At 38.2% G+C, this 14300-nt stretch overlaps 2 protein-coding genes across 10 annotated transcripts in view; one reads left to right on the top strand and one right to left on the bottom strand.

The window, feature by feature from the left end:
- Positions 1–14300, bottom strand: part of LOC134212567 (ATP-dependent RNA helicase DDX47) — an 85299-nt gene that overhangs the window by 35844 nt on the left and 35155 nt on the right. The gene's annotated exons all lie outside the window — the stretch shown is intronic.
- The window catches only part of LOC134212565 (carbohydrate-responsive element-binding protein), a 182562-nt gene that overhangs the window by 158832 nt on the left and 9430 nt on the right, over positions 1–14300 (top strand). For all 9 annotated transcript variants that reach the window (XM_062690549.1, XM_062690547.1, XM_062690546.1 and 6 more), the window contains 3 exons: positions 7848–7980; positions 8039–8212; positions 8271–8706. In XM_062690549.1, coding sequence (XP_062546533.1) covers positions 7848–7980; positions 8039–8212; positions 8271–8706 — 743 coding nt within the window. The remainder of the gene's footprint in view (positions 1–7847; positions 7981–8038; positions 8213–8270; positions 8707–14300) is intronic.

Raw genomic sequence — 14300 nt, 5'->3', positions numbered from 1 at the left:
TGAGCGTTGAATTAACGTTATCGTTATCGAGTATTCGTTGATTTATCGATAATTATCGAGTTAACTGTAACGTGTACTACAGTTAAAAGTACAAATATTCACAAGTTGGGTTTGCAATATCTATTTTAAGCATTGTATCGCCTTACAATATTCAGAAACGCCTTTAAATCCTGGAATTAAATTGGGATTCAAGGAGGTCACCGAATTGACCAAAATATTATGTTCAATCAAAGGTAATTGCCTATTTCCGGGGATTAAACCACCCGACTTGGACGTTAATTTACAATGTTATGAAAACTCATATGTGAATATGTACGTTATGTGGAAGATATTGATTTGGAAAATGTATTGGAGGTAACCACTTTCCCTTCGATGGGACTCGAACCCATGACCCTACAGTACGCTAGACTGGTGCTTTAACCAACTAAGCTACGAAGGACCTCCGTCGGCCTTCGCAACCAAGCGGCTACTGAACGAGCTCGAGATTCCCAAATTGGACGCATAGTCAAATCACTCGCAATCCATTTCTCAAGCCAATACTTCCACATGTGTATTGTACACGTCCACATTAGAGGAGCGTGAGTATTTAGAATGTCTGGCGGCTATACATTCTTCATCAGCAACGGTACTGATCAAGTGAGGTTGTGTAAGCTATTTGCCAGTCGGTCGTCAAGCTCAGACCCGACCGCATTGCGTAGGCAAGAGCACGCAACTCAAGTTCAGTTCAATCAAAGGTAATTGCCTATTTCCGGGGATTAAACCACCCGACTTGGACGTTAATTTACAATGTTATGAAAACTCATATGTGAATATGTACGTTATGTGGAAGATATTGATTTGGAAAATGTATTGGAGGTAACCACTTTCCCTTCGATGGGACTCGAACCCATGACCCTACAGTACGCTAGACTGGTGCTTTAACCAACTAATATTATTTTGATCGATCATTAAATTTCTTACAAAATCGCAGTTGTCCATAATCGAGGATCCGATAGCAATTTTAAAGTCAATACTTCTGTCTAATCTAGTATGATTAACAAAATTTTTATTTTTCAAATCTGGAACACGCAGATATATGACTATTTTATGACTCACGCACAGTGTAGACTAAACTCCTTAGCCTAACCGTATCATATTGAATAGGTGACGAGATCTATTGAGAGTATGTTTACTCGGTAATGATGCTCTAAGCCTGGAATGCAGCACTACAGATCGCTGGATCAAATAAATTTCTAGTACTTGGTTCCCAATATATTGCCGAGGGGTTCCGATTCCAGCTGAATATTCTTGCTTATACGATAAGGATTGACAAAGAAAATTGATCGTGCGCTCTCAGTAAAATCGTACTTATATTTATGTGTCTCTGTCTCAGAGAATTAAGTCCGCCTGGGTACTGCAAATTTCCGCGGTCTGCTTATCGGAACACCTATGCTGCATAGTGAAAAAATCACTAAATCACCAACAAAACACTTCACTTCTCTTCGTTTTGTAGAGTAGCAGGCATTAGGCATTAATTCTAGATAAGAAAATTATTTTGAGCTTTTTAGTGGAATGTTTTCACCTGTCATAAGACGAGTTTAAACAATCCCATTGAATTCCACCACTTAATTGTATCTTGACAGATACGTATTTCGACCTCAACAATAAGGCCGTCTTCAGTGTCTCGTACGAGTCAAGTACGAGACACTGAAGACGGCCTTACTGTTGAGGTCGAAATACGTATCTGTCAAGATACAATCAAGTGGTGGAATTCAATGGGATTGTTTAAACTCGTCTTATGACAGGTGATTAATTCTAGAGTTCCCCGTTCCCCGCAAACAATTTGTTCCATTCTCGACTTCTGTCAAAATTTTACACCAACTTTATTCGCATAATCTAGTAACCCCATTATCGCAAAATTATCGAGTTAACTTACGTTAAATTATCGAACTCCGATAATAATTCAGTTGATTTATCGTTATCGTAGCAACCGATAACGTTGATCACGATCAACTTTATCGGCGATAACGATAAATTAACGATTAACAACCCTGCCTGTAACTATAAAAAATAATACAAATTAAGCTCTATCTGAAAAAAGGGGCGAATGTCGCAAGAGATAATTCTCTACGTCGACTTCCCTTCTTTTAAATAAAAGTGACAAGCAGATGATTTCTTTGCAGTTTATCTCCTCAGAATGCAAGTTTGCATTGTTTTCTATCATGCTGAGGAAATAAATCCGCTTCTTGTCACTTTTATTAAAAAGAGGGGAAGTCGACGAAGAGAATACTCTCTTGCGACATTCGCCCTTATTCCAGATAGAGCTTGAAATACCAGACGCAATTGTGAGAAATGCATCTGAGCTAAAAAAAGCAGTGTATAATACCAAGGTTTCGATCATTTAGTTTGATTTATTTACCAATAGCTAGAATTAAATTTGCGCAAAGGGTTGTTTGGTGAATCGTTAGCACTGTATTTTATTACAACTTTGTTCAACCATTCGTTGTTTGAGTTCTACAAGTTAAAAAGTTGGCGCTTACAAACTACAAATCTTAGTCTTAATGCAGCAAATTTTGTCAAGCAATGGAAACACAATGTTCGGCAAGTCCAACTTTACTATCAGACACTATCAGTCAATGATTTCTGATAGAAATTTGAGTAAAATCTCTCGTTCCCTTATGACTCAAGAAAATCCAGAATATCTGTGAGCATGTCAATTCTTAGTACGTCTTGCAGTATTTGTGATTGGGTTGTAGTAAATTATTCTTAAACGTTAGATAAAAATCAAATCAATTGTCTGACCCTTAGTGGCCACCAGATGATGCAATGTGAGCTTGGGGCTGGCTCTAGCCACGTCCTTATGGAAGGATTGTAATTTCCCCGTTTGTCTCAGGATCAGTACTGCAATTTCTCAATTCCAATGAGAGATGTCACGTGATGAAAGCATATCTGTTCCTCTCAATCTCTATAGAAACGCGAAGGATGAAGGCAAGCTGCAAAAATCTCAACAATTTTTATTCCGTGATAGGGCATGAAATGGTGCAATATCTGCTTTATTTTTATGTTTATTTCCGCTTTCAACTCGGTGAATTAAAGAAATATGATTATTTTGTCGATGAGTCATTATTCTTCGCATTAATCTATTCAAATAATTTCGAAATTTTTATTTTAAAACAAAGCACAACATTCCTTCATGACTGCTTTTCGTGCGAAATTTATCGAAGGGCCCACGATACTTTCATTTGGTCGCCTGAGACAGACAAAGGCGATCTCGACCTTATGCAGTAATGATCAAAATAGGTAACTGTGGTAGTAAGAAGGGATATATTATCTGGATTAACTTTGGTAAATGATGCGATCAATAGGATGGGAATATGAATGAGAATAAGAATTAGAGTACTAGAGATGAGCAAGCATTAAAGTGAATTCTTATGGGATGGATTTTAACATTCAGAATTTGTATGCTATCGGAACTATCGGTATCTATCTAAAACCAGGCACTTGTCTACCACATAACCGCTCCCGTACAACAAGCTCACACATTTGTACCTGATAATAGCGGTCATATATATCGCATCCATGAATGGGTATAAGGGTGGCTCAAATTAGAAGAAGATAAGAGTTTGCCCGGCTAAGTTATTAGCATTTCTGTGAAGTGGGCTACCGTGAATCGCATATTTCAGGCCTGGTAGCGAGTCACTTTTTAGTGACTTGGTCACTATTTTGAGTCTAGTCACTAAAAAGTCACTATTTGCATCCAAAAGTCACTAAAGTCACTATTTTTCTGAAAATGGTCACTAAAGTCACTATTTTTTTCAGAATCCCCTATTGTAAAAAAGTTCAAAATAAAAATCTTTTATACCTATTATTCATCCAAATCAAATATTTACCTGGTAGCAATATATTAAATTAGTGAAATATGCACCAAAGAAGTTCGAAGTGTGTTGTGATTCATGTCAACTATGATCTTTTTCTTCACGAATGGAATTTTTTAAAATGCGAAAGGCTAACCTCAAGTAAAGAGTACATAATTGAGGAGTATTAGAACCAGAACCACGTCTGTTGATGAGCGTTAATACCCTCCGGTGACAAAGATAGTGAACAGACTCAGGCTGTGAACCATTCCACCGATTCGTTTAACTTTTAGTTAAAATTTGACATTCCGATGGTTATTTTCCCATCGTGTTTAAAATTTTACTCCGAAGCCGACCCATTTGAGTTTTGACAGATTGATAGTTATTTGGAACGAAATGGATTTGGCGCCAATTTTCTCGCGAACAAAGTTTAACTATCGAACTGTCAAATCTAACCATGCTCCGGAGCAGGGTTATTTTTAACCACAGCGAAATAACCATCGAACTGTCAAATTTTAACTAAAAGTTAAACGAATCCGTGGAATGGTTCACAGTCTCAGTTTCATCACATGACAATGATATTTGATGTTTCTCAACGTCTGGGAGAATAATAAGCCATAAAGGGCGTTGAAGACAGAAAGTACATTATGATTGTTCAATTGGTTATTAAATCCGTTTATGATTGTTAAATCCGCCTTGTGACCCTTCGAGAAAAGTCTTGAAAGAAAAAAATGTAGAGCAATTTATATCAGAAGTAATTCTGGCACGGGCCACTAAATTCGAATCTTTATGAATGATTTTTTTTCAGAAGTATCATATTCTTACAAAAAGATTCTTTTTATTGAAAATTGAGAAAAGATAGCCAAAAAACTAGTGTAAAGGTGAATGAATTAGTCGGATTTTCAAAATCTAAATTCAAACAAAAAATAATAATTTTTAGATTTAAAAGATTTTTTTAATTCAAAATTATTTGGCCACCCACTAAAGTCTGCCATTGAGAAATTAAAGTTTATTAGAATTTCTGGATTTCTAATAGAATATTATCGTTTTATTGGATTTTCAAAATTTTCCTCAGAATAGCACGTCGGGTTCAAAATCTAGTTTATAAAAATACAGGAACACCGTCTTCAAAAAGAGCTCGTACAGACTTAACACCTAGCATGAGACAACGTACAGAACACCCAATGGACCAGTGGAGAATTTTTCGATCATGAAAATTTTCCTCCTTACCGGGGCAAGAATCGAACCCACACTCCATAGCACATGCGTCTAGACGATTGACGTCGCTAACCGCACGGCCATGAAACCCAGACCATGAAGTTTAGTAACAGGAAAAATCGTTTGCTTCCATCCTTCCATCTTCCTCCCAGTACACAATGGTTGGATTCGTCAAATTTCACGACATAAATCGATAACTCGAAAAACATCAGTGCTAGAGTTTTGACGTCTTTAGAAGAAATGATCTACAAGAAGAGATCTATTTTTGGTGTACAAAAGTGGACAAACATGGACAAATGAAATACCATGGATTTGATGGGCCTGCATGTATACTTTCAGATTACGATTGAAATTTTTGCTAATATTTGATACTAGCTGCAGAATGCTCAGAAAAATATCACTTTTTCATGAAAAAACGCTTATAATATGCTTGAAAATGAAGCAATCAGCCGTCTTATGTAACCAAAAGAAGCGCCATCCAAAGACCGTGAAGCGATGCTAAGACAGTTTTTGAAAATATTCTGAATTAATGAAAGTGAAAGCTAAAAACATTTTTTTCGGGACCACCCTATCTAAATTTAGCAATGTTGTCATAAAACATCACCTATATGAGATAAAATAAATATTTATTAAGCAAAAATGCTTAGAATTAAATTCTCTACAACTTTTTAGAATTATATGAACTCAAAAGGGTAAAAAAATACATTTCCAAAAAAATTCACCGAAGGGCCACCCTAATGACAACTTACACCAAAAATAGATCTCTTCTTGTAGATCATTTCTTCTACAATCAATTTGTAGCTCTATACCCGGTTCAAAACTTCATACAAAAGTCACTATTTGGTCACTTTTTCTACAATAGAAAGTCACTATTTAGTCACTTTTTTCGTCATCGTTGGTCACTAAAGTCACTATTTTGAACAGCATTCATCGCTACCAGCCCTGATATTTGTCCCATATGCATAGGAAACCCAGCAAAGATGGGACAGATATGCGATTCACGGCAGTGGGGTTTGAGTAAATTTCGTTTCTTTTACCTTTGAAAAGAAATAAATTCACCCCTACAACACTCCAGTAAAATGCTAATATCTTTGCCTAATAAACTCCAATCTTCTCGCGGTTTTCAGCATAATATTCTGTATTTAATTCTACAAAAACTGAATGAGTATCATGGTTCTTGATCGTAAATTGTGCCGTCCAACTGCAAATCACTGTTTTTGGATGTTTCTGTATACATTTTTCCATATAAACATCCAAAAAATTTAGCATCGCCCAAACGTTGACCGATTTGGCTGAAATTTTGTCCAGAGCATCAGGACATCAAATAGAACCGAATAAAAGGGCGGCCCATCAAAAAATTTAAAAAAAGTGTTTTTTGAGCCACCCTAATATATTTGAATACCAACCTATTTTTACATATTATTTTGTGTTACTAACAGGCAGTTTGTTATAGCAATTCTTTGTTTAGAATGCTTCTTTACTAGCAATGCAAATTTTATGGGCAAAGGGTATTAACTCTATGATATAACGAAGGGCCAGGAAGAGGCTTGTCGTAAAGCCAGATGATTTGAAAGTGAAATCACTGTTTTTATCTACTTTTGACTAAATATAGCCACGGTTATTACTTTACAATATGATTCAAACTTCTTCAATGCAACATCTGGTATTCGGAAAACACTAAGTAACACAAAAACACGTTTTTAAACAAATATGAACAACCATACTTCAAGTTTGTCACTTACCTCAATAGCAAAACTGTTGCATTTTATGACCATGGCCCACCACAGTATTAACAGTGGTCCAACCCAGGTAATTCCTCGTAACGCCATGAGCAGGCTTTGCACTGTCATTTTTATCGGCCATGTTGCGAATACATTGAAATACATCTGACAAGTTATAGCAAAAAATATTTCGAACATTGCGATAAGCATAAACACTCCGAAGCACTTATTAACCAATGCGACGCACTTTAGAATGCTATTGTGATGCTGTAATAATTTCACGAGCTTCAGTTGCTTATAATCTTCGACGGTGTCACGAAGCTTTGAATTCACCGTAAACAATAACTCCTCCAATACCCATATTAGCATCAGTACATAAATCTGGTAGAACAGGAAACCCAATCCATCGGTAATATAGAGAACCATAAAAACCGCGGAAAGAAAGTTAAATTTTTTGGAGGACACTAATACTACAACAGGAATATGCACAACGTAATACACGATACACAAAATTACAATGATTAGCATTGAAACTCGACGCAAAAGGGCACATTCGACATGAATCTGCTTTTGGATATTTTCTAACAACATCCAAATCTTTGCCAATGAACGTCGTTTTAGAATGTTATTTATGACCAACACGGGCATGCAAATTTGGTTATACAAACTTTCTGCAAACCGAACATAGAAGGTGGTAGGATCATGTTGACCATAAGGAAACAACGCTGGATCCATACAAAATAAAACTGCGCTGATTGGTATCAGCTTCAGTGTGATCGCATATACAATGAAGCATGTATTGCCTAATAGAGATTTCCAAAATACAGGCGCCTTTGGGTCTTCCGGCATTAAGTATCCCATCGTCGTAAGAATGTTCACTAATAATTTCTGCGATTTGTAAAAACTGATCTGTCGATTCTCCATGGTGGTTAAACCCATACTGAAAAGCTGCAATACCCTCATTATTCACTCATTTTTCTCATGATTGCTAATCGATAAATGTTTGCGCAGAAACGCATTCTTTTTAAATATTGAAGACTGTCATTTTCATAAAATGCTTTTCGCTTCTTTGCAGACTAGTGAGCTAGATTTCCTAGAATGGTCACCTCACAGCAGTGAACCCCTGTTTATGATTACTGATAGTATGCCGACCGACACCCTTTTCTCCACACTGTCGCAGTATCCGTTCCCAGACTCAAGAGAAATAGGTAAATTTGTTGAAAATTTATCGTAACACCGCAGGTACTTATTAGAGTTCATTCATAGCACGCGGAGCTGGCCGAGCGGATTTCATTCAACCAAGTCTTGGGCCACTACAACCAAATTTCGACGATTTGATGGACCTTGATTTGGACTTTCTCTCCTTTTCACGATTAGCACCTGTACCTGAGGAAGGCTCTGAGGATATACTCAAAGCAATCGACTATAACTACCCCGGAGGTAAGTAGAATTTACAAACTAACTGTGCACCTCTTAATACAATTTATATGCCCTTTAGGCGCGAACCAAATAAACAGCGGTAGCAGCATCCAGGAGATAGGAAGCAACAATCAACAATCTTCCCCACAGTTGCTGTCCGGCAGAACTAGTAGCAGTAGTAGTAGTAGCAATTCTGTGATTACCGGCCCAGGGACTTCCGTTAGCATCAATCAGCAGTCGTCGATTGTGGCACCCAGTACGATACAGTACTCGGCGAAAATTTTTGCTCAGCCCATTCCCAACAACGCGTCAACAGCATCGTCGGCAACGAACGCACAACAACTGAGCAACGCGATCGGGAATTATTTAAGTGCCCAGCAATCGATAATTTCGGCAGCGAACGTAACTTTGGCGGCATCTGGTAGTGACAATTCGGGATCCGTAACAGCTAGCAACGAGGACGTCGGCAAGGACATCAAACCGAGGTTTAATCGTTCTTTTCCGAGGCTTTTGGGGTGAGTTTTTAATTTTGCATATATTTGTTTCATTTGAGTGTTGGTTTGTCTTTTTCGTACACTAAGTGTACGCAGCATCTAAAAGATAACTTCGAAACCTAACTTTCGATAGAATGCTTGGACCAGTGTTATTATTGGCATAGCTAGTCCCGGTGTTCAGATGGGGCTGTAATACCACCGACGAAGTTATACCTCCTCCATCTATTTTGAGAGGATTTTGGAAAATTCTTCAACCTCCTCATATACGAATAAATTATAAATTCAAGCCAACAGATATTTTTTATCATTCTTATTTGTTTAAAAGGTTCATGGGCCATAAGGCAAAATGAATCCAAATACCTGTGATTTTTTTTTCGCTTGATGATTTATCTTTAATAGTAGATATTTGCTAATTGCGTTTTCTTCAGGACTCTTTTTTCTAGTGGGTTCACTAATAAAGTCCTAAACCTAATAATAAAATAAAGAAAGGCAAAATGAACAAAACGTTGAAATGTGGTCAAAATAGTGTAAACGGGACTTGGGTGAGTCCCCATGCCAATGTATTCCCCGAATTTATTGATGGTATATGCAGTTTTAGCTTTTTGCCTTTCTCGTACAACGAAGTTGTACCGAAAGGCTATCATTTCACTCCGAAAACAAACTTTTGATAGAAGATTCTGAGACCCATATTGTTATATACCAATCGGTTCAGCTCGACAAACTGAGCACATGTCTGTCTGCCCGTGCGTATTTTTTTTTTTTCTTCCTAAACAATGGAGGGGGAATCTGCTCAACAGACATCCTGGATTGACCAGGAAGTGCGGGGTTAGGGATCACCGAGGGAGGCATGACTACATCCCCGACCCGCTAAACCGTTTCCATTGCCGCCAAGCCCATAGTCCCTTCGGTAAAACCAGAAAGTAATGCTTCAAAGGGCCCTCCTTAGCCGTGTGATAAGACGCGCGGCTACAAAGCAAGACCATGCTGAGGGTGGCTGGGTTCGATTCCCGGTGCCGGTCTAGGCAATTTTCGGATTGGAAATTGTCTCGACTTCCCTGGGCATAAAAGTATCATCGTGTTAGCCTCATGATATACGCATGCAAAAATGGTAACCTGGCTAAGAAACCTCGCAGTTAATAACTGTGGAAGTGCCTAATGAACACTAAGCTGCGAGGCGGCTCTGTCCCAGTGTGGGGATGTAATGCCAATAAGAAGAAGAATGCTTCAAAGGGGGGCCAGTGCACAACGCACCCTCGAGGTTAGCTGCGTGTCCTTGCAGCACCGAACATCGTAACTCGCTTTTTTAGAAGAACACCATGGTATCGTGCCAGCGCGTTGTCGGCTTTCCAGGTGGCCTTACCACGCCCTATGTCCTCGGAAGGTGGGAAGGGTCGACTTCGCGCCTGCTTCCCTCTGCACGACTGGTATCAAGAATGATGATGCCGCGTGCACCCCAAATTGACCTTTCTGCGATAGGGCCTATTCGCCAGCACACAGAGGGACTTGCCGACGCGAGGCCTACGCCTGCCCCAGCCTTGACGAGGATCCCTTTCAGTCCTCGGGCTCGGAACCGACGCCGCGAAAGCGACGATACCATGTTGTTCTTCGCGCGGCCACTTGTTCGATAAAAGGATCGAGTTCGACCACAGAGCATGACCACCGGTATGACCCATGAAGCCGACTCCGATCCCTTGTCTTAACTAAATGCGAGAAAGGCACCACCAACGCTAGGTGGATTAATTTGGTTTTTTGTACTACTCATACTCTGTTTGGAACAATAAAAACCGCATTATCGAAAGGAATTCATCAAATTACTGATGATAAATTCTTAAAAGCACTTTTTTGCAATTCCTGATCATAATACCTGGTTTACAGTACGTCATTGAGTGATAAAACGGCCTACTTTTCCATACAAACCAAATGGGTGCTTTAATGACCATTATGCAACTCAAATGGGTTGCATAAAACCTATTATAGCAGTCATTTGGGTGCTATAATGAAAAACCAACATCAGAACAGTAGTTACATGACTACATTTTGTTGATCAAGCTTGAGTAAGTGATCAAATAGTGTATTCTCTGCGTCGCGTAATAAATGAAATAGTTTGATGGCGATGACATCAGAATTTTCCGAAGCCAAGTTCATCTATCGCTTCAAGGCTTGTCGACCTATGCAATGTGGCACGATAGCATGGGATATAACTGTTCTCTGCAGCAACATGATTTATTTGGTGAAAATGATAATATGGAGTAAATCAGTTTGTACCGTTTTGCTACAAATTTAACATATTGAAGCCCATTTTTCGTCATTGCAAAAAATAGCGTGTGCAAAACTCTATTTTTCAGCACTCGTAGTATTTATCCAACTCGGCAAGCCTCGTTGGATAAACGTACAGCTCGTGCTGAAAAAATCATCTTTTTGCAACTTGTTGCTCAAACTACTATATTAACATCAGGTCGTATTGGTAGAGAGGTGAAATCCATAACAAAGTACTTTATCGAACACTAATTTATTTGGTACGAGATAAAGGGACAAACAAACGACACGTCTTAACTGTGCGAGCACGTCTATCAACTAAAGTTCACTCAACCACACTCAAATCAAATCAAATCAAATCAACCCTTTTTTACGGCGCTTCGTTTTATGGTCCTATTTTTACGGCACGATGTAATATTGTAATCCAAAAGTAAACCTTTTAGAAGGCAATCTTAGAAACCTAAAGAACTGAGTAGCTGTTTTGTATCTTCAACATTTGCCTTCAACGAGTGTTCCATTCCAGGTCATCCAAGAATTCCCTGGAGTCTACACGCATAACCAAGACCTTAAGATCTTCACACATAACCAAAAGGCTGATATCTTTTTAAAAAGTTCATCCAGGAATGCCCTGGAATATACTGCCGTGAATCGCATATCTGTCCCATCTTTGCTGGGTTTCCTATTCATATGGGCCAAATATGCGATACACGGCAGTATAGGCCTTGATGTCTACACGCGTAACCAAAGTGTTGATATCAGTTCATTCCCTATTTGATCCAGGAAACCAAATTGGATTCGCCTTCAATAACTGTTCCGTTTTAGGGGTTTTAGGTCATCCAAGAATTCCATGGAGTATAAGCGTTAAGGTTTACACGCGTTACTATATGGTATATATACATATATATTTAAATGGCTCTTGCTATATTATTGATCCATGAAATCAAATTGGGTACGCCCTCAATAACCTTGCCTTTCAAGCCATCAAAGAAATCCCTGGAGTATGAGCCTTGAAATCCACACACGTAACCAAAGGTTTATTTCTTTTTCAAAACAGTTCATGCTCTATTTGATCCATTAAAGCAAATTAAATATGCCTTCAATAGCTGGCTTCAAAAAGGCATGAACTCCAATTCTTGAAATTCTTGGATTGCCTTGAATGGAACATACATTCAAGTCATATCCAGTTTGGTTCAAATGATCACTAAGAGCATGTTGCTTTTCTGAAAGGAGCAAATATATCTTCCGTTACGCGTATTGACGGCTTGTAGGTACTTAGCCAGTGCTTACTTAGAATTCTTGAATGACCCGGAATGGAACAAATGTTGAAGGGATATTGGAATATTGGTGCTTGGACCGCTGGGAGCATGTACCGTATCAAAAATATCTATAGATTTTAATATTTTTATTCATAGTTTTATTTGATTTGATTTTTTTTACTGAGAACGTTGATCGTCCATCGCCCTTCAAGTTCTTCAATAATGCCACACCTTGCAAATTCATTTTTTTTTTCAAAGCAGGACATGCTTTAATAAAGTGTAAAGCACTTTCGATTGTATGGATTTTACTTTGACGACTCTGCCAGAATTCTCTTTATTTCCAAATCCAAAACGATCGAATCGTCACTGTTGCTGACCAGTAGGGCTAACCCGAGTGTATTCCACTTCAATGAAATAATCAACACACTTGATATAGGAGAGTGACTGGTAATTGAGTTCGAAAGTGTTTCAGGTCTTGAATTCAAAGGGTAAAACACTTTAATATGAAAAGATATACTTTTCTGAATCAAACAGTGGGCCTACATTGACATTCATGTGCAAAAATTCTTTAATCGACCGTTTCAATTATTTTCAGTGTATTCCTGACAACCACGGATGAAAGTTCCTATAGGTTCAAGATGATAGCGTAAAATTTAATTTGTTCGGTATTTTATCAAAAGCGGCTGCAATCTATTATAGATCTGATCATCTTATAATGATTGCAATGTATTTCTATATTCAAACATTGATGTTTGTATAGTAAACACTGTAAAGTATTTCCTACGAACAGGGATTGAATCCTAAAGAGAATGAACAAAACTCTCACTTATCATCTCTGTATACATATACGATATGTAGCATCCCGCGAGAGACTTTTTTCGCAAGTTGTCATGATAGAGAACTGATTCGGAAGGCTACACTGAGGATACTGGACGTAAGAACATCATACGTTTCTCTTTTGAAATTTCGCCACAAGAAAATGTATTGATTTTCATACGATTTTCTAATGGAATGCATTTCATACGACAATCTTATGAAATATTTTCAGTTCGTTTAAAAAAAGTGTAATCCGGTTTCGAATCATGGACGTCGTGATTAGGAGGCGTGCGTTTACACCACACGCCCACCGGCGCTTCGAGAATCTGTCTCGTTGGATGCCCAATAAAGAGTTAGAATTGATCGAAAAAAGATCCTACGATTTTCATAGTTCAATTCGTATGAAAAATTCTCATAAGTTTGGTCGTATGAAAATCTTACGGCCAGTATCCTCAGTGTATACCCCATGATAAATTTCTTTTAGAAAGCTCCAAATGCGGGGAGCACTGGCTCTGATGATGAATTTCAACTTGTTCTACACAGCTGTGCAGTAACCAAAACGAAATGAGCAAAAACAAAGCGAGAATCACCATTTTTCTGTGGGGGCTGCCTATCCGATTCTTTTTTTTCGCACTTGTAGGTATACAAGTTTGATAAATTTGTTATCATGGCTTGTTATGATTCGGAACAGTTTTTGCCTCTCTTTTATCGTTGTTCGTTATCTATTGAGAGCGATTTCTGCAATCCCTGCTAATAATAAAACATTCTTCAATTAGATACGCTTCTCAACAGATAGATTTATCATTTTTAAGTTTGATATTTTTCTACGTATAGTTATTCAGATTCTTCTTTATCTTCTATGGCTCTACATTTCCCGTAACACGGTAGATCACTTTGACGTAGTGTGTTGCGGTGTAAGATCTACCAAACAGAGCCCTAGCTTAATCCATTTTTCTAGCTAGGGCAATAAGTTGTGGTAATTAATGAATCATCGTATTTAGTCCCCGCTACCAACAGCAGTCTCAGTAATAAAACATAATTAATGCTACCTTGCAGACAGTTGAAAGACTCGAATTCCTCTTGTTTGAGGCTAGACTGTATTTAGCGGAAACAACTTTTCAAGCAATTAGTTAAAAAAAAACCTCGGTACCCAGTCCTAGGCTGAACTGACTGCTGGAAAAATCGAGTTAGGGGTTTAAATACGTACTAACTCTTCTTGAACTGGTGAACAATGGTAGTGAGTGGAACTCACGGGAGTTCTTATTACTGAACAAATTCTCTTGCTTG

Source organism: Armigeres subalbatus, chromosome 2 (genome assembly GCF_024139115.2).
Source record: "Armigeres subalbatus isolate Guangzhou_Male chromosome 2, GZ_Asu_2, whole genome shotgun sequence".
In the NCBI taxonomy this organism is placed as follows: Eukaryota; Metazoa; Arthropoda; class Insecta; order Diptera; family Culicidae; genus Armigeres; species Armigeres subalbatus.
This window is presented reverse-complemented; position numbering and strand designations above follow the sequence as displayed.